We start from the raw sequence: 22,203 nt of genomic DNA, 5'->3' as shown, positions 1-22,203 counted from the left end.
ACTGAATATTAAGAGAGAACACACAATTTTATAGACCCCTGACATAGGCTATGGGCCTTGTTGAGTCATCATAATAAAAGTCTCTTGTCCCTGTAAGTTTTTTTTTATTTTCAAACTGCTATATCTGGTTTCTTAAGCAGCAACATATACTTCTACTGATAGAGGTCTAAAATAGGGGAAATATTCAGCAGGTGGCATCATTTTTTGGACTACTGCTGGCATTATCCCTGTATACTCGTGGGGATCTCGGCTTATATTCAGGCCATCACCTATCCACCCCCCTCCTGGACCTATTGCAGGCCTCCAAAGGGCCTGCTGTAAGACCCTGTGGTCTAGTGGTGGGCTGGGACATGAGTGATTCCCCCCCCCATCTCCCATCTTGGAAAATTCCAAACCCACCCACCCCCCGCTTTCCCTGAGAACTTGCAGCTGCCAATCAGCCAGCGGCCTCAAACAGAGCAGGAGGGCAGGAAGATCGCTCATGTGCCATGCACCAGCTGGCTACCAGCGTCTCAAAAGGTACGTAGGAGGAGGTGGGAGGGAGGTGTGGTTGACAATTTTGACGGGTACAGGAGGCAAAAGGGATTCCTCATGTCCCACCCACCGTGAGGCCACCAAGAAATCAGGGGATGTGTGGGGAAGACGGGGGCCGGGGGTATGTGGGGTTTATGTGGGATTTGGCTGGGACAGGAGATGGGAGATCCCTCATATCCTGGATCACCGGGTCCCGCAGAAGGCCCGGTGGAGGCCTGCAAGGCATCGGGAGGGAGGGAAATAGTACAGGGCAGAGAGTGAGGGGGCTGGATGCAGAGCCCGGGAGGGAGGGAGGAATGGGGTGATGGGTGCAGAGCCTGGCAGAGTAGGGCACTTCAGTATTAAGTCAACCATTTTGCCTCCTTTTTTAGGGGAAAAATGGGGGTCTCAACATATTTGGATCAACTTATATTCAAGTATATAGTACATGGTATTCATCTACGTGTCTTTATAAAATACAGTAGTATCATAAAATAAGTCAGAATCATGTAAAAGTGTATCTGTGTATGCTTATTCCAGCTTGGGAGCAGGTAGAAATGTATGTGGCTGATGTACCTGTGTTTTATAACCTACACATGTACTTCATGACTGCCTGTGTTCTGCCCAAACTTTTCCCCTGAACACGCCTACTGTTGTATCACATAAAAGCACATGCCTTCTTTTTCACCATAAATAGTTTCACATATGTATACATTTTATGGGAGTCCCATTAAGATGGTTATTTCTTCAATAGTACTCTAACTTGGAATCGCATGTAGCTCATAAATACCTCTTATTCCAAGTGATAAATACCATTCTGATATATGATTCAACCACTCTTAGTAGCTATAAATTTCATAACTTTACTGATGCTTCCGACCTCAGAAACACCACTCATCACTCAAATGTTTATCATAGCGATAAGCTTGACGTGTTGTCTCCTCACTGGCCCACTGTTTTATCCTAATTGGATTTCAATATTTAAAGTGCAGTTTTTAAAGTACAATAGTTTCAAAGTGCCTTACAGTACTACTAGTCAAATACATATGTACTAAATGTTTATAACTTATCTAAGTTTTTACGATCGGGGAAATTCGGATCTGACATGTTTCACGTATTTAACGCTTTATCAAGGATTGTTTCCCTAAAGAAGTAAAAATCATATTAGATTAAATATTTAAATATATGTATATATATTATATGTTATTATACTATTCTAGCACTTACCACAATCACTCTGATGCCAGCTGACTTCCGCTGCTGCCGGGATGCCTCTTCTTCTCACCCCTGGACCAGCAGGGCAGCAGCCTCGGTTTCATCAAGCAGCTGCGGGGCATTTGCTAGGCCGGCCCACTTTGATAATGTGAAGCGGGCCGGCATAGCAAAATCCCTGAGGCTGCTCGGGCTAGCGGATGCTGGACAGGGGAGGCAGGGAAGGGAGTAGGGGTAATACTGGACAGGGCGGAGGTAAAAGTAAGGGAGAAGGGCTACTGCTGGACAGGGTGAACAGGGAAGGGGTTCTGCTGGACACAGGGAGATAAAAGGAAGGGAGAAGGGCTACTTATGGACAGGGGGAGCAGGAAAGGCGTGTTGCTGGACAAGGGGGAGGTAAAAGGAAGGGAGAAGGGCTACTGCTGGACAGGAAGCTAGGAAAAAGATAAAGAAAGAAAGATTTCAGCGCCTCATTGTGCTAAACGTTTACACATCTATTCTAGCACTCTTTAATCTATTCTAGCTTAAACACTAGTATATATATATAATATGCATTTTTTACTTCTCTAGGGAAACGATCCTTGATAAAGCGTTGAATATGCGAAACATGTCAGATCTGAGTTTCCCCAATCATAAAAACTGAGATGTCATAAACCTTTAGTACATATGTAAAAGCATTTGACTAGTAGTACTTTAAGGCACTTTTTAAGCACTTTGAAACTATTACACTTTAAAAACTTCACTTTAAATATTGAAATCCAATTAGGATAAAAAAGTGGGCCAGTGAGAGACAACACGTCAAGCTTATCGCTATGACAAACGTTTGAGCGATGAGTGGTGTTTCTGAGGTCTGAAGCTTCAGTAAAGTTATGAAATTATAGCTACTAAGAGTGGTTTAATCTTATATCACAACAGATATTTATCACTTGGAATAAGATGCATTTTATGGGAGGCCATGTAAGGCATACAACAAAGCTTATATATTAGAACTTTTTTACAAAATTACCCCAAATAGGGGTAAATTTATAACAGAATGCTTACACTGAATATGTAATAATGAGGCCTAATTGATCCCTAGTTTATAACTAGAGTTACCATATGGCTCCAGAAAAAGGAGGATGGATTGAGACATCTATGTTTTACTTCCATTGAAAGCAATGGAAGTAAAACCCAGATGTCTCAATCCGTTCTTCTTTTATCTAGAGCCATATGGTAACCCTATTTATAGCTACCTGCTCAATACCTGTGTTGATGTAATCATCCCTGGGTGGTATGGGTGCTGGGAGCAGTAGGGTGAGGAAGATTGGGAAGGAATGATGTGGGAAATTGGTTTCCCCATCCTTCCCTCCCTTCTTTCCTGATTTGTTTGGGGGGCCATTGAGTTGTTTAGATTAAGCTTATTAGGGACTGGGGTTTCTGCTTGGGAATAACAAAGAGGTCAAGAAAGGCTTGATTCTAAGTGGCACAATTATTTTTTTTGTGGGGGGAGATAAAGTTAAAAGGACATTGAGTTATGATTTGCTCATGTGTGACACAACCACAAGTGGAGGCAAGGACTTGGAATCACTGTAAACTTTGCTTGTAACGTCTACTGGTGATGCATAGCAGCTAGGTTGGCACTAACAAACTAAAGGGCAACGGAAGGGGATAATTTGTTGGAAGTAAAATGCCACTCTGGAAAAAAAGGGACTATTATTAAATTGAACATAAGAACTGCCGCTGCTGGGTCAAACCAGTGGTTCATCATGCCCAGCAGTCCGCTCACACGGCGGCCCTTAGGTCAAAGACCAGTGCCCTATTTGAGTCTAGCCTAACCTGCGTACGTTCTGGTTCAGCAAGAACTTGTCTAACTTGTCTAATCTACCATTCCACCTCCATACAGCAGGGGCTGCCAGCCCAAAACTGAGGGGACTACATTTTCCAGACCACACTGAATTTTACCACTCAATGCTGAGCTACCTTAACAAGGTAACCCTGCTGAGTCAGGGGGCAGGGTTCAGCAGGGAGGTGTTTATCTGCCACAGAGGTGAATCGGGGGGGGGGGGGGGGGGGGGAGGTCCTCATGAGAGAGAAAGGTCTCTGAGGAAGGAAGGAGTCCCGGGGACAGAGAGATTTCCCCTTTCCTAGCTGTAGGCTGAAGGAGCCTTGGAAATGTTTGGGACATGTTCAAGAACCTCCAGGGATAACTGGTCTCTACTAAAGCAGGGTAAACCAAGCCCACAAGGAAAATAAATGTGGAAGTGACTTAAGGCTATGAAAATTAAGCAATTTTTTGGTGTTATTCCTATTACAGTGGTTGTTTGTGCTGTCTTGAGTGCATATGGGCAGTGCTCTGGGTGAGTCTGGACTGGACTCTGCCACATGGACATCCATTTTGGACATTCTTTCAAAAATTCCCTTTTATGGATACTTTTAAACTGCATACTTTGTACTGGTTTTGAAAGTGGAATTGTATGCACTTTGAAAACTACTTATGGAAAAAAGTACCCTTAGAATCCTGCACCTCCTTTTTCTGTGGCTATTTTTTTTTTTTTTAATCTAAATAACACTCTCATCTTAAAACTACAATAAAAAAGGTATATATTGTTGCAATCCCTGTCATGGGAACCCATCAAGTTTATGTGAGTAAAGGTATGTTATGAAGCAACATTTACTTCTCCCTATGAGCAAGGTGGCAATTTTCAAATAGCCCAATTCTGGAATGAAAATGCTATTTTCTCCATGGGAATGGTTTTGAACATTTTTCATCCTATCAGCCAGCATAGGTTCATCATATTGCAATGATTAATCACAGAAAAAAAAAACATAGGAAAATAATACACTGTATTGCAAATGGTTATTTAAATCACAAACACATATAACTAACCACAATTATTCCTCTATTTTATTTTTTTTCTCTATTTAAGTACAGAAAAACTTGAGAAAATAATTTATAGATTATGGTTATGCAAAAAATTTTTCAAACTGAATAAGAAAAAGAAACAGTGAAGAACATTGTTAGTCCTAAAAATTTGATGACAAACCTCAAAGGGTTTAATTCTAGCATTAGAACTGGCTAGGAAGAGCATTGTTGGTGACTAGCTATAAATCTCTATATTGTGAAATAGCTGTGGCTAGCACTTCATGGTCACAAGTAAAATAACATTCAATACCTCTATGAGTAACACCTGCAAGTCTTTCTATCTGTACCGCATTGCGTGGTCGCCTTCTTGTGCTTTGCCTTTCTATTTGATGAAGGGAGAGCAGGTCCATGGAGGTGTTGAATTCCAGAACTGCTTCTCTGAGAGCTGCGGCTTGTGGTTGGTGTTCTTCTGAAATTCCTTGCGTGGTGGCCGCAGGAACACTGGACACAGTAACATCCGTAGATGTGCTGGCAAGTGAATTAGCACCAGCAGTAGCCGCAATGTGTTCCTTTAACTCACCACTGGAAGTAGTTTTGGTCAATGTGGAAGAACCTGTGGGACACATAGTAGCACTGGATGCTAACTTTTTTCTTTTGCATTGTGCTGTCATTATAAGTTCATTTTGGGGTCCTTTTACTAAGGCACGCTAACCGATTTAGTGTGTGCTAATTGATTTAGTGCACGCTAAAGATTAGCATGCGCTAAATGCTATGGCGCCCATAGAATATAATGGGCGCCTTAGCATTTGGCGCGCACTAAATCTGTTAGCGCGCCTTTGTCAAAAGACCCCTTTATTAGATCAGATTTCTTGAAATCCATGTCAGAATAACCACTGTGACGCACATTAAACTTTACGTTTGAAAAATGCATCACAACACAAATAAAACCTCTGCAATGCAAACATCCAAAAATAGATAATTCATGTTCAAATAATGTGACAATTATAGGTACATCCATTGGTAAGGTCATCTTTTATTCTCAGTGTATGCAGGGATCCAGAATAGTGAGGACAGATAGAAATAAGAGAAATATTGTTTTTAATCTTCTGAAAGAATCTATAGGAAAACTAGATCTAAGATCTACAAATCACATTTATCAAACATGGGACTTTCCATCACTAAAATGCAACAAAAGTGTTGTACGTATGACCATGTCTATTACATGAAGTGCATTACTATTTTCTGTCCATCCTTTTTCCTTTCCACTTTTACATATTGCTTTAGCCCATTACTGTTATAATTAGTATTATGTAAACTGTTCAGTGAAAAGAAAGATCTCTACATAGGTACACATTTTTATTGTGATTTCCGAGTTTAAAGACTACATTATCCCAACAGTTTAAGGAGACAGCTCATATGCTATAATTATTATTATATGACAATATGTTTTAATCCATCAACTAAGATCAAGGGGCCCTTTCACTAAGAGGCAGTAATCACTAAATGTCACTTAAAAATGACACTAGTGGCTACACTCAGGTGCTGAGATAACTGTGGGCTCGGCGCACTCCACCCACACACTAAAAAGATACAATTTATTTTTTAGTGTGGGGGGAGTGTTTGGGGGTAGAGAGAAGGCAAGCATGCCCTGCATGTGGGCATTGGAGCATGCTGATCAATTAGTGTAGGATTAGTGTGAGGGCCCTTACCACCTACAAAATAGGTGATGGTATGGACTCATGAGCTAATGGCCATGTTCTAATTTCAATATTAACAAATGGCCATTGCACTAAAAATAGCACAGTCCACTTTTAGCACAGCTTAGTTAAAGGGCTCCCAAGTGACATGTCCACACATAATGCTATGGATATGAAGAATCGACCAGTTTACATACACAGGTTCCATTCCCATTGGCGAGCCAATCAAATGAACCCCCACTGCTTCTATCTCTATTGTCTCCCAGACCCCCAGCAGCTATCATTGTATTATCGCAATCAGTCATAGAGCATACACCAACAGCACAGTCACAGGTCTAAATCTGATGATGTGACAGGATTGAGATACATTTTGCAAGTACACCAATGAAACTAATTTCTCCTCAAAACTTGAGGGAGTCCATGCTGCATCAGGTTTGCTGATAATATTTTTGTTTTGATAAATAAGGCCCAGAATATTTCACAGACACTGCACAAGAGTATCACATCATGATGACCACTGAGGTGAAACATCACAGACATTTTATATAATCACTCTACTAGTGAAATGTGTATGGAAGCCTAAAGTCTTTCAACTAAATGTTAAGTTGCTTGAACACTATAAACATATAAGTTACTTGTAAATGCAGTAGTAGTAGTTAGATGTCATTGACTCATTGTTGAGTTCTAGTGAATTGATAAATTATAGATCTAAGAAGAAATCAGATTTGTGCCAGCATCATCCCCCATGGTTGGTTTCAACATGTTCTGGCCACCTGGTTGCAGGTTGCCTTCTTTGCATGGTGATTCCTTCGTTTTTTACAAACATGATGTCTTTCTCTTCTGATGGTGTGACCAAAAAAGACATTTGTAACTTCATTATTTGAGCTTTGAGTGACATAGCCAGTTTGATTCTTCTCCAGCACCAAAGCTCAAATGAATCAATCTTCTTTCTATTTTGTTTCCGTAGTGTCTAGCTTTTGCATCCATAAATGACCATGAGAAAATGAGTGCATGGACAAGTCTAATCTTTGTTTGGAGTGATACAAATTTCCTTGCCTTTGAATACTTTGTCAAGAGCCTTCATTGAAGAGTGAACAAGTACTATTCTGTGAAGTATTTTTTTCCTTGCTAGTTGCTTCTTTGTTTACAAAAGAGCTCAGCAGATTTAAATCCTTTACAACTTCTATTCTATCACCTTCAAGCTCAAAATCTTCATCATTTTCCATGTTCATGATCTTTACCTTGTTTATGTTCAGTTCTAATCTCATGTTATGATTTTTGTCTTTGACTTTTCTAAGTACATAATGCACGTCTTCTTTGCTTCATCTACATAGCACAGATTGTTTATATTTTGGCCACCAACTTTAAAACCAATGCTTTCTTCCAAATTTGCTTTTCTGAAGATAGCTTCAGCATAAAAGTTTAGCAGGTAAGGTGACAAGATGCATCCTACATTTTATTGGAAACCAATCAATGTTGCCATATTCAGTTCTCACTGCAGCGTCTTGATTTTTGTAAAGGCTCTTTATCAGACGAGTTATGTGTTTGGGTATTCCTATTTGTGCTAGAGTTCTCTATAGTTTATTGTGATCTACACAGTCAAAAGCTTTGCTGTAGTTGATGAAGCAAAAGTATGGGGGCTCTTGGTATTATTTGCTCTTCTCCAATATCCATCTAATATTGGTAATAATGTCTCTTGTTCTTCAATATTTTCTGAAACCAGCCTGAACTTTGGTTAGTTTTTGCTCAGTGTTTGATTATAGCCTTTGTTGTACAAGGGGTGTTCAATTATTTATCTACCTAAGTAGGAAAGAAAATATTTTCCAAAAAATGTTGTTTTATTTTTCAATATAGTCTCCTGAATTCTTCTAGTTGACCTTTAAACCAGGACATCACAGCTTTGTTGATGTCTTCATCACTTGAAAACCACTATCTATGGAGAGATTTCTTTAAAACTCAGAACAGGAAATAATCTGTGGGAGTCAGGTCAGGACTTTAGGGTGGATGGTTCAGCTGCTGAAACCTTCATGGTAGCCTGTGATTGACATGACATGTGCACCTGCACATTATTGTGAAGAAGCAGCACACCTGTTGTGAATTTTCCTCGTCTTTTTTCCTTGATTGACTCCCACAAAGTGATCATTGTGTTGGCATAACTCTCCCTGGTTATGGTTGCCTTGTGTGGCATGAACTCCAGAAGCATAGCTCCATCATCCCAGATGACAGTAGCCTTCAGATTTTTCTGTCTTGAACTTTTTTGGGGTGGGGGATGACTTGTGCTTCCATTGCATTGACTCCATTTTGAACTCAGGATATCTGTGATAGAAGCAAGTCTCTAAGGGGTCCTTCTACTAAGGCGTGCTAGCCATTTTAGCATGTGATAAATATTAGTGTGCGCTAAACGCTAATGCATCCATTATATCCTATGGACGTGTTAGCATTTAGCACGTGCTAATATTTAGCGTGCACTAAAACAGCTCGCAAGCCTTAGTAAAAAGGACCCCTAAATTGTTTTGTAAAAAATTCAGTTGATCTTCACGGAGCATTTCCAAGTTCTCCCGACAGCACTGGAGTCTCATGGCCTTCTGACATGATGTCAGCATTCTTGTAACCCATCTTGCACTAACTGTGGACATGTCCAACTTTTCATGAACTATTTTCCTAACTGTACCTGCCAAGATGCCCATTTCTTCAGGTATTCGGGAAACCTTAATTCATCTGTCTGACAAAATTCTCAACTTTCTTGCACATTTCTGTGTAAGTTGCTTACACAGGCCATCCAGTGTGAGATTCATCTTCAATGGACTCTGTACCACTCAAACTGCTTTCTTCAAAATTTTACTTTGTAAGATGATGGAGCAGACTTTCCATAAACTGCAGTCATGCATTCATGGATCTCCTTTGGCTTTTCCCTTATTTTGTGAGAAATTTTATTACAGAATGGTGCTCAAAATCTAGAAGTTTCTTACTTGAATTGCATGAGGGCTCTCCTGACATCCTGTCTCTTAGAATGAGCAGTAACTGTGCATGAGTAACCTTGAGATATGTCGCAACATGCACAGACTTGTTTCAGCATGCTTACTACTTTCTTTCATAAGCATGTAGATAAATTATTTAACACTGTTTTATTTTCAGCAATATTTTGCTAGCATGTAGAATTAACACAATCGTTCAGTAGTTGTTACAGTCCTTGGCATCACCTTTCTTCAGTATAGATATGAAGAGTAATCTTCTCTAATCGGTTGGCCATGTTTTTTCCTTCCAAATCTGTTGACACAGTTGAGTGAGGGCCATGATAGCACCTTCTGAGCCTTTGAATAATTCAATTGGAATACCGTTAATACAAGGTGACTTGTTTTTCAATAAAGCTTTAATTGATGATATGACTTCTTTTAAAATGTCTGGTATCAGTTTCCAGTTCAATTTCCCCAATGTTATCATCATTGCCTCTTTTTGTATAGATTCTCTGTATTGTCTTTCCATCTCCATGTATTGCTTTCTGGATCATTCAATATCATCCCATTGGCATCTTTAAGCATCCCCAATTGAGAATGGAATTTCTGCTGTAATCTCTTAACCTCCTGATACACATGACCTCCTGATTTACATATTCCAATTCAATTTTCTGGCAAATATATTTTAGATATTGTTCTTTGTCATGCTAGACATGACATTGAAACACTCAGTTCATTTGTAATATTTTTTCTCTGTCACCAGAAAGTTTTGCTTGTCTTCTTTGTTCTGCTACTTTTCTGGTTTCTTCTGAGATTCAAGACAATTTCTTGGCTTTCTTTCTCTTATGTAGTTTTTTTGTTGTTGTTTAGTTTCATCACTAATTATGGTTTTGATATCATTTTATAACTCTTTGGGTTTCTATCTCCAGGCAAATCTATTGTCTAGTTTTATCTAATAGTCTGATGGAATATGTTGAATGCCATATTTTGGGAGGTCTTTAATGATCTTCTTGGAAAGCTTTACTTTGATCTTGCATGTCAAAGCCTCGTGGTCACTTCCACAATCTTTCAGTCAAAACTGCAGATTTCCATCTCTGTCCTATGCAGTTTTAGTCAATTTGATTTTGATACATGCCATTTAGAGAGGTCCATGTGTACTGGTGATGTTTGTGGTTTTGGGAATGTATATTTGTTATTGATGGCTCATTTTGCAAGCTGTACTAAGTTATCAACGGCGTCATTTCTTCCTCCTATGATGTGATTTCCAACCACTGAATCTTCAGGTGTACTTACTACTTTCACATTCAAGTCCCCCATAATGATCAGCAGATCTTTTTTTGGTATTTGACCTATTTCATTTTGAAGTTGTTCTTAGAACAATCATGCATCCTCATCTTCCACATCTGTTGTTTGAGCATGTACTCAGATCAAGATGACATTGATTGGCTTTCCCTGTAGATGGATTGACATTACTCTATCACTGATAGCATTATACTTTAGTACCATCTTTGAAAGCATATTGTTGAAGATGAACACCACATTATTTTTCCTGTATGTTTCATGACCAGAATAGCAGGTCCAATGTTTGTTTAATTGAAATTGTCCATCTGAGTTCACTGATTCCTATCAAAACAATTTGTTTTTGTTTTTTTTGGAGGGGGGGTTCCTCTTGATTTTTAACAATTTCCAATTTTCCTCAATTCATCCTTCTTATGTTCCATGTTCCTATATTGAGAATATCTTTACAGCTTCTGATCTCTCTTTTCTGTCCAGTAACATCAACATCAGGATATCCTTGTGGCTTTGATCAGTTAGCTTCACAAATACTGGGCGACAAAAGTTTTTCCTAGCAGCATGATGTGTACCTTCCAATCTAGGGGACAATCTTCCAGCACTATATATTGATTCTTTATGTATCATCATTATCATCACGTTTTCTTGGCAGAATACAGAAGTAGATTGTAAGGCCTTTCTTCTGCGCAGTATAAATTTGATGTTGTTGCTTTTGTCGCATCAAACATAATCCTCCCCTCTAATACTGTCCATCTGCGGCTGACCAGATGAGTGGTACATTGTTAGTCTTGAGTCTCTGCTGAAATCTGTCCAAAATTAACTCATCTAATACTAATTCAAAAGGAGCCAATACAAAAGAACTGTTCAACATAGTTACAAATTTATTAGACACCACACGCTACACTCAACCCATGCATAATATCAAGCTACCCTCAGCAAATGATCTAGCACAACATTTTGATTCAAAAATAAAAAACCTAAGAAATAACTACTCAACAATTGTTGCATACGAACATCAGTCAATTTACATGCACAGAAATGAAATACCAGCGGATATGATCTGGAGCTCCTTCCATAAATTAGAATGGAATAACTAAATCAAGTTATATAACAAATACTCAAAATCATACTGTGTCCTGGACTCATGACCCCCAGAAATTATGAAAGCAGCTCCATTAGACTTTAAATTATCTCTACTGAATTATCTAACCAATAACCTAAACAATGGAAAATTCCTCACTAACAATGGTCATATTATAATAACCCCAATCCCACCAAAATCGTAAAGAATCATCAACAACAGTAACCAACTATAGACCAGTAGCATCTATTCCATTTATGGTAAAAATCATGGAAGGATTGGTACACACCCAGCTAATGGAATATCTCGACCAATTCTCTCTTCTGCACAAAACTCAATCTGGTTTTAGGCCTATGTTTAGCACTGAGACAGTAATTACGGCTATCCTGGACAATTTGCGCTACCTATTTAGTAAGGGCCTCAACGCCCTAATCATGCAATTTGACATGCACTCTGCCTTTAACCTGGTGGACCATGGAAAACTGTTACAATGCCTAGACGCCATCAGAATCAGAGGAGATATACTGAACTGGTTTCGAGGTTTCCTTATATCATGCACCGACCAAGTCCATTTTAATCACGATCTCTCTGACACCTGGAGCAATCCATCTGGCGTGCCATAGGGATCACCACTATCCCCTTTGCTCTTCAATGTTTACATGTCCTCACTGGGTGCGCAATTGTCCAAGCTGGGGATCAAACTATATAGCTACGCTGACGACTTCACAATAATTATCCCATTCACTAACTCTGCCTCAGAAGTCACCCCCAAAGCAACAGAAGTACTAAATCGGATGGAGCAATGGATGACTGAATTCAGACTAAAACTAAACTCAGAGAAAACAAAATTTTTCATAGCATCGCCACACCCACTTGACACTAAAACACCATTGTGTATCAATAACCTTAGTTATCCCATTCAAACCACTATGAAGGTATTGGGAGTAACACTGGACCAAAGCCTGACCATAAAAGACCAGGTAGACTCCTTGATTAGAAAAATCTTTCTCACCCTCTGGAAGCTTCGGTCCATCAGAGCTTACTTCGATGTCTCATCATTTCGAATTCTGGTGCAATCCCTTATACTGAGTCAACTCGATTATTGTAACATCGCCTACTTGGCACTCCCTCAGAAGAATATGCGGCGATTGCAACTGGTACAAAATGCAGCAGTCAGACTACTTTGTGGACTGAAGAAATTTGACCATGTAACACCTTCCTATCGACTTCTACACTGGCTGCCAATGGAGGCACATGTGAAATTCAAGTTTGGTTGTTTTTGCTTCAAGGTACTTTATGGCTTAGCCCCTAAATATATAACAGACCTTTTCTCAGACAGGTGAAGTTCATACCCTAACTTTGTTTCTCCACCGGTCAGAGGCTGTAAATTTAAAAGTCATCACCAACATCTTTTCTCACATCAAGCAGCTCTGTGGGGTAAAGACCTAGAACAATTACTCGTGCCTATTACCTATAGGGAATTCAGGAAACGTCTAAAAACACATCTGTTCCTGAAATATTTAGGAAACCAACCTATACAATCCTAGCCCTCAAGAAATGATCTCTAGAATTGTCAATCACCAAGTCTATACTTTGTTGATTCCACTCTATCTGTAACATCTTTAATCATTGTAAACCACATAGAACTTCACGGTCCTGCAGTATATAAAAAATTGTTATTATTATTCCCTTCTGGTAGTGAAACTACTGATGGCATAGCTTTCAGCTTCTCAGATGCATGCAAGCCCCAGTAGCACCTAACTTATAAATCCCCCTATTTATGAATACTTACCATGTCAAAATAGTATTATCAAATGTTATCTGGAGCAAATGGATTTGCAGCAGATAATGGAGAGGATTATATATGGAAGCAGAAAGGTTTCATCTGATTGGCTAGCTGGGAAGAGCATTGGAGCCAATGGGAATGGAGGCTAGATATGGAGCCTTGTTGGTTTGGCAAGCTCTGAAGTTTTGTTGGTGAACCTGGAGGGATTATGTTGGAACCTGCCCTCCCTCCTGTGCAGATGTTCTTTAGTGCCTTGATTTGGGGGTGATCAGGGAGGTTTATGTCATATTGGAGATGCAAATGTCATTCCCTGATGAATAGATATATGAGTTAATATTTAATTGAAATAAATTAAAGGGAAAGTGAATGGATAGGGTCATGTATAAGAATATCAGGATCCCTTGGGAATAAGGCTGGGTTCTGTGGTACTGCAAATCCTACCATTTTGATGTTTACCATTTACATTTTTTCAGTGTTTGTGAAGGGGAGGTCAGCTAATTCAGTACCATATAAGTAATTGATTGCCCTTATTATTATATTTCAACAATGAAAGATGACTACCTAGGATACAGAAGTTGTGGGGAAAGAATCATTATCAGCTGGAACAAAACATTGGAAGCAGATGTGATTTCAGTAGTTTCTTGAATCCAGAGTGGGCTGGTTCCTAATGTGAAGTGGAAGTTCAGTGGTTAACCTGGGTGACAAAGGAGCAAAATTAGCTTGAAACTGGGTTTTACTGACAGGTTGCATGGACTGAATGAATTAGAAGTTATAATGAAAATATAGGCATTCATAAAGCTGGGTTTATCTTGTATGCTAGCTGCCTTGCCAGTAATGGTAGGGATTTATACAAGACTATGATGACAGAATAAAAGTAGCAGCTACTGTATGTATATATGTCCAGGCTGCCTCTTCTGTAATAGCTAGAAGTGATACCTACAAGGGGCCATTGAAAAGTTTTCAGCCCAATCAACAAAATTGGGGCAGTCTCAAGAGGGATACGCTTAATCCAGTGATTTTCCACTTTTTTCATTCCATATTTTTCCAATGGAATGAAAACAAGTGGAAAATCACTGGACTAAGGGCTCCTTTTACTAAGGTGCGCTAGCAGTTTTAGCATGCGCTAAAATACCGCATGCGCTAAATGCTAACACCTCCATAGAGCTTGCGTTAGTATTTTTCGGTTAGTGTGTGGTTAGCACGCGCTAATCTTTAGCGTGCGCTAAAAACGCTAGCACACCTTAGTAAAAGGAGCCCCAAGTATATAGTCCTTAATGGAGACTGCCTCAACTTTCTTGGTTGGGCTGAGATCTTTTCAGCGGACCCTCATAGTAGCTTTTGAAGAAACACAAGCTCTTACAAATCAGGGTCCATCTGGCAGTATAGACAGAGGTCCTTTGAGTCCAAATATCTGGGAAATATCTACATTGATATAACTAACTACTCAGATTATTACAAAACTGTGGTAAAGTATGGGGTATTTGGGTTGTGATGGCAACGAAGTAGGGCTCCTATATTTTTTTCTATCCAAGATATAATAAAATCTTGCAAGTTGTCACACTATGACTACCGTATTTTCACATAGATAACGCGCACCCGTGTAAAACGCGCACACGGGTATAGCGCACGAAAAACACAAATTTATGTAGAGAAATTTTTATATACCGCGCACACCCGTATACCGTGCATGCTGCTCGACTCTCCCGTCGCCGCCCGACTCTCCTTTCGCCCGCCCCGACTCTCCTCTCCCCCTTGAAGTCCTGTCCCCACCCTGAAAGCCTGATGCCCCCCCGACGTCCGATTCACCCCCCCCCGCAGGACCGCTCGCCCCACCACCCCGAAGGACCGCTCGCACGCACCCGCACCCCCACCCCGAAGGACGGCTCGCACGCACTCCCACCCGCACCCGCACCCCCAACCCTGAAGGACCGCTCGCACCCCCACAGCCTCCCAACCCCCCCCACCCATCATGTAGAAGCTCCTACCGGTGTCCTGCTGCTTCCTCTTGGCGGTCCCGACTCCCCGACACGATCGGGGCAAGAGGGAGCTCAAGCCCTCTTGCCCCAGCCAACCGCGGCACCCCCGACACGATTGGGGCAAGAGGGAGCTCAAGCCCTCTTGCCCCCCTGACTCCCCGACACGATCGGGGCAAAAGGGAGCCCAAGCCCTCTTGCCCCGCTGACTCTTCAACTCCCCAACAATATCGGGCCAGGATAGAGCCCAAGTCCTCCTGGCCCTGGCGACCCCCCCCTTCTTCTAGTTGTTTGGGCCAGGAGGGAGCCCAAACCCTCCTGGCCATGGCGACCCCCTACCCCCACCCCGCACTACATTACGGGCAGGAGGGATCCCAGACCCTCCTGCCCACGATGCAAACCCCCCTCCCCCCCAACGACCGCCCCCCAAGAAACTCCAACCGCCCCCTCAGCCGACCTGCGACCCCCCTGGCCGACTCCCACGACACCCCACCCCCCTTCCCTGTACCTTTGTGTAGTTGGCCGGACAGACGGGAGCCAAACCCGCCTGTCCGGCAGGCAGCCAACGACGGAATGAGGCCGGATTGGCCCATCCGTCCCAAAGCTCCGCCTACTGGTGGGGCCTAAGGCACCTGGGCCAATCAGAATAGGCCCGGGAGCCTTAGGTCTCTCCTGGGGGCGGGGCCTTGGGCACATGGTCGGGTTGGGCCCATGTGCCTCAGGCCCCGCCCCCAGGTGGGACCTAAGGCTCCCGGGCCTATTCTGATTCACCAGTAGGCGGAGCTTTGGGACGGATGGGCCAATCCGACCTCATTCCGTCGTTGGCTGCCTGCCGGACAGGCGAGTTTGACTCCCGTCTGTCCAGCCAACTACACAAAGGTACGGGGAAGGGGGTGGGGGTGTCGTGGGGGTCGGCCAGGGGGGTCGCGGGTCGGCTGGTGGAGCGGTCGGAGGTTCTTGGGAGGGCGGTCGTTGGGGGGGGAGGGGGGTTTGCGTCGAAGGCAGGAGGGCCTGGGATCCCTCCTGCCCGTAATGCAGTGTGGGATGGGGATAGGGGGTCGCCGTGGCCAGGAGGGTTTGGGCTCCCTCCTGGCCCGAACAACTAGCGGGGGGGGGGGGGTCGCCAGGGCCAGGAGGACTTGGGCTCCCTCCTGGCCCGATATTGTCGGGGAGTTGGGGAGTCAGCGGGGCAAGAGGGCTTGGGCTCCCTTTTGCCCCGATCGTGTCGGGGAGTCGGGGGGGGGCAAGAGGGCTTGAGCTCCCTCTTGCCCCGATCGTGTCAGGGGTGCCGCGGTTGGCTGGGGCAAGAGGGCTTGAGCTCCCTCTTGCCCCGATCGTGTCGGGTGTCGGGACCGCCAAGAGGAAGCAGCAGGACACCGGTAGGAGCTTCTACATGATGGGGGGGGTCGGGAGGCTGTGGGGGTGCGAGCGGTCCTTCAGGGTGGGGGTGTGGGTGCGGGTGGGAGTGCGTGCGAGCGGTCCTTCGGGGTGGGGATGCGGGTGTGGGTGCATGCGAGCAGTCCTGCGGGGGGGGGTGAATCGGACGTCAGGGGGGGGAACTATGTAAAAAAAAATTTGTACTACGCGCTCACGCGTATAACGCGCAAGGGTGTGTGCAGTATGTAAAAACCACGTATAACACGCACGTTATATGCGAGAAAATACGGTACTATTTACTAAGCATATTTAGCAATGACAACTAAATATTATTATTAGGATTTTTTTATATACCGCCTATCAAGATTATCTAAGCGGTTTTTACAATCAGGTACTCAAGCATTTTCCCTCTCTGTCCCGGTGGGCTCATAATCTATCTAACGTACCTGGGGCTATGGAGGATTAAGTGACTTGCCCAGGGTCACAAGGAGCAGCGCGGGGTTTGAACCCAGAACCCCAGGGTGCTGAGGCTGTAGATCCAACCACTGTGCCACACACTCCAGCAAAATAGCTGGGCAGACTGGATGGGTAAATTGGGATTTTTTTCTGCCTTTACCTTCTTGATAACAATGAAGGGTAGGAGTAGTTCAAAATATCATTGTAGGCACATAGAGAGACATTTTCAAAACATTTGTCTAAGTCTGATTTGGATGTATGGCACTAGATGTCCAAAGTCGGAAGTAAGAAAATACCGATTTTCGAAAGGTAATTAACATTCTATATTTGTTGTTCTTATTTCTGTATTCAGTTGTAGTTTATTATTTAATCTTATGTTAACCACATAGAACGTCACAGTTATGTGGTCTAGAAATTGAGTTTTATGTTATGTCTAGTATTTTTTTTTTAATCCTCTATTTGGATGTTCAGGCTATTGAGACACCCAGATCACCAGGACATCTATCTTTATACCACATTTTTGAACAAAATTTCAACCAAGTTCCATACAGGTTATGGTGAGCCCCCAAATACCCATTTGTCTATAAACCAATAGCCCTTATGACTGCAGGTGACACCAATTTGGCAATAGAGTAGGGTTTGTTTGTTTTTGTTTGGTGTGCTCACAGTTTCTACCATAAATGTAGTGGTTAGAGTGGCTTATGGGACTTGCTACTCCTCTCTATGGTTCACCAGCCCCCCACCAGGCTTCTTAAAACACCTTGTGTGCAGCTCTACAAGGCCTTTCTATACCAGGTGCTGATGTTCTGGAGATAGGTATGTATGTTTGTATTCTTAACTTTGTGGGTGTGAGGGGGGTCCATGAGCACTGGGGGAATGTGGTAGTGTCTTACCTTGATGCATGCAGTGGTCATATGGTCAATTTGGACACCCTTGTGGTAATTAGATCCTTCTAAAACAGGTCTAGTTCCAGCTACAAGATGTCCATTTCTAATCCGCCCTTGAGAATGACCAAAGCCCGCCCATAACATGCCTCCACCACTCCCATCTCATGCTCTGAACATACAGAGGCTAGAACACCATGCTAGACATACAAAAGACGGTTTTGATTTTTGGCAGTTGGACGTCCTGGTGATTAGGACATCCAAGTGCTGATTTAGGATGTCTTTTGGACGTCTACGTTTTTTTATTTTGGGCCCCAAAGTTTTACTAGTATACTGTATAACCTGAAAGATCATAAATGAATGACCAGATTATTTTAAAAGTAGATGGTAGTGCTTGCAAATCACAGATTGAATGGGTCAATATTTTCTGCTAACACAAAAAAAGTAAACTTAGGAATGAAAACAGATATTTTTTTTTTCCTCTAAGTGTACACCTGCTCCAGGGCTAGGACCTTATCTTCTGTCTGTAGCTTAAAAAATAAGATGGTTTTACAAAATCCTTCTCTTTCCTAGTAGCTTCTATCAGTAATTGGGACCTGTGGAAATATTTATCCACCAAACAACTAATAGACCCAGGCAGTACTACCAGATCTTAAAGTTGTGATAGTTTTGCCAATTTTCAGATTTAACATTTCGCTTTTATAAATTTGAGCTCAAGGCACGTTACACTCATAGTAGGTATTTCATGAGATTAGTCTTATACTGTATCTGAGATAATGGAAAGTTAATGATTTGCCCAAGGTAACATGGAATGCAAGTGGGAGAAGAGGAATTTCTTGTCTAATTTTCTAAAAGCCAGACTATACCTCCACCCCCTAGAGAAAGATTACATTTTAGTAATGTGTAATACCTTTTATTATAGCAATAGAATTAAAAAAATTGTAGCACACCACAACTTATGTAATACATCTTTATATGTTGTTCCAATAAAAGGCACTACACCTTACCATGATTACAGTTTCCTCTCAGGCTACTATAGTTACTAGAAACTAGCTGAGCAGAAATTCAAGTAAATTAAATTTCCTGTCTCCATGTATGGATAAATGGACTGGAAAATGTTGAACATTATAGAAGTAGGATCAGCTACCTAAACTTTATATCTTGTGTGAGGAAATTAGTTTTTGTAGACATGAGGGAAATTCTTCCATGAAAGAAATAATTAGCAATGATGAATACTGTTTCCACTTGCTTTCTACTAGTTCAGCATTATGTGACACTCAGGTAGAGATGTGCATTGAATAATGTGCCTTAAAAAATTTACTTCCCAATATTCATAGAAACATAGAAAACTGCCTACCTAGTTTGCCTAACTATGCCATCTACTATCCCCTCTACTCCCTTACAGATCCAGTGTCCCAAGCTTTCTTGAATTCAGATATACTTTTTGTCTTCACAACCTCAACCAGGAAACCGTTCCAAGCATTCAACACCCTTTGTGTGAATAGGTATTTTCTGAGGTTACTTATGAATCTATCCCCTTTCACCTTCATCCTATGCCCCCTCATTCCAGTTTCCTTTCAAATTAGATTCCCTCATGTGCATTTATGCCACATAGGTATTTAAAAGTTTCTATCATATCTCTTCTCTCTCACCTTTCCTCCAAAGTATACATAATGAGATTGTTAAGTCTGTCCTCATATACCTTATGACAAAGACCACTGACCATTTTAGTAGTCTTCTTCTGGATCAACTCCTTTGTTGAAGGTGTGGTTTCCAGAATTGTATACAATATTCTAAATGAGGTCTCGCCAGAGTCTTATACAGGGGTATCAATAACCCCTTTTTCCTACTGATCATTACTCTCCTTATGAACCCAAACATCCTCATAGCTTTCACTATTGCTTTTTCAGCCTCTTTGGCCACATTAACATCATCACATACTTTCACATCCATGATAGTCTATAGTTTTAAAGCCACTGACTCCATGTGCTGGATTTAATTTGGATATTCAATGCTGGTTCCCATGATCTCTTTAGGCAATTTTTTGGCTAAATTGGAGGTATGTTACTACACTTATGCAGATGATATTATTCATATCAAATGCAAAAGCTCATTGCCATCATGTACTATCACACTTGTATGGGTGCAATTGAGATGTGTGCCAAAAATACTGTCTCAAATTAAATGCAGATAAGACCAAAATGATTTGATTAGGCACTGTGATACCATCACTCACAAATAATATCCTCTCTAGTCTAAAGAATGTTCATTTGACAAATGAAATTACAGTGAAAATGTTTGGAGTGCTACTTGACCCCATGCTAACTTTTCAGTCATGTTAATGTACTAAGTACAAATATGTTTTGGAAGATGAAACAACTTTGATGGATACAAAAATATTTGACCCTTAATTCAGCCTAATTGTACATGTTCTCTTTTCATCAGACAATTAGATTACTGCAACCTGGTTTAAGTGAGCTGCTCTGAAAGTTTCTAGACTGATTTACCAAGCTAACAAATGAGTGAGAGTCACTCCTTAGTTGCAGGCGCAATTTAAAATTATACAAAAGACCTCAGCAAAACTGATTTACCAAGCTAACAAATGGGCATGCATTACCCCTTAGTTAAAGTAACAACTTTGATTGCCAATAGAAGTATGAGAATTGTTTAAATTATATGTGTTAGATGGTTTGCCATCCTTTCCACTAATGTTAGTATTGTCTGTATGTTTATATTTCCATCTGTAAAAGCTTGTCGTTACAAAAGATTTTTAGATAAGACCTTCGCTTTCCAGTTAGGAAAGATAAAGTTAAGTTCTTTGATTCCTCAAACTGAATCGTATCATGCCTTCAGAAAGTTGTTGAAAACCTATTTGTTTGATAAGTTTGTATCATGATTATTTTCTTAACCTGTTTACATGTACTGTATGCTTCACTGATTGTGCAGTTCTGCTTCATTGTTAACCGCCCGGAACTAATGGTTGGACAGTATATATAATATTCCCTCTGTTGATTATGTTAAATAGAAATGTACTGTACTCTCTCAAATAATTGCCCAGGTAATTATCAGAAACGCCAGGTCTTCTGAAGTCTAGGGTGGGCAACAAATGGAGGTATTATTTCCTTGCTTTGGCTTTCCTCCCTGTGATGACCATTTCTCAACTCCACCCTGCCTCCCGTGATGACTACCATTTCTGTCTTCCATCCTGCCTCTTGCAATAACTGGCCTTGCATTCCACCCTTCACCCTCCATTTCCCTCCTCCTAACTATTGTATTTCTCTTCTAACCTCATCTTGAGGTTATAGTGCCGGGCTGATGCGAGGCCTTGAGTATCTGTGCATGGTCAAGGCTCCAAGCATGTGTGTGTTAGGATTGTTCAGAAAAATGTAAAGTTGTAAAAACTACTAACCAAAGTTTTTCCTATGAATTTGCATGTGCTTGATCACAAAATATTTTGTGTACAATTTTTTAAGCCCATCCTGGGGTTGATCAAAGCCAGTGAATATAAGCACCACTAAAATCAGTTTCTTCTCTTAAAATTGGCTGATAATTTTGCACTAAACAGGTGGTAATGCTATCATTATGCTAAGTCGTAGATTAAATGTCTAAATATAAGTAAATCTATATTACTACATTTCTACCATCTGCACTCACTACCCTCCTCTCACTCATTTCTTTGACAGCCCTTCCATGACTTTTCTCACATGGTTCCACCACTCTTGGCATTTCCCCTTCTTATTCCCTGCTCCATCTTGAAGCTTGACATCTCCCAGTCTCTTCCCCTCCCCCTCCCCAAACTGCATTGCATGCTCACCTTTTTTTCCCATTCCCTCCTACCAACCCAAAACTGCATCTCTCACTTACCCTTTGTCCCCCTCCCAATACTGCATCTCTGTTTTACCCTTTGCCCTTTCCCTACCAGTACAACATTTCTAACTCATCCTTTATCCCCTTCCCAGTACTGCATCTCTTACCCACCCTTTGCTCCCTCCTACCCATGGTATTTTGCCAATTAAATTAGGCATCTAAGATGCCCTTTATAGAATCAGCTTCTAAGTGTATAGACTTTGATGGAGACTGCCCCAACATTATTGATTGGGCTGAGAACATTTCAGAGGCCCCTCTTAATTACGGT

The 22,203-nt window shown here is 41.5% G+C and overlaps 1 protein-coding gene across 1 annotated transcript in view; it reads right to left on the bottom strand.

Annotated features, from left to right (window-relative positions):
• CSMD3 (CUB and Sushi multiple domains 3) overlaps positions 1–22,203 on the bottom strand; it is a 1,852,015-nt gene that overhangs the window by 1,217,805 nt on the left and 612,007 nt on the right. The window contains exon 7 of the mRNA XM_033933128.1: positions 4,878–5,180. Within this exon, the coding sequence (XP_033789019.1) occupies positions 4,878–5,180 (303 nt within the window). The remainder of the gene's footprint in view (positions 1–4,877; positions 5,181–22,203) is intronic.

The sequence above is a fragment of the Geotrypetes seraphini genome, chromosome 2, assembly GCF_902459505.1.
Source record: "Geotrypetes seraphini chromosome 2, aGeoSer1.1, whole genome shotgun sequence".
NCBI lineage: Eukaryota > Metazoa > Chordata > Amphibia > Gymnophiona > Dermophiidae > Geotrypetes > Geotrypetes seraphini.
The sequence above is the reverse complement of the archived record's forward strand: the minus strand, read 5'-3'. Positions and strand labels throughout refer to the sequence as shown.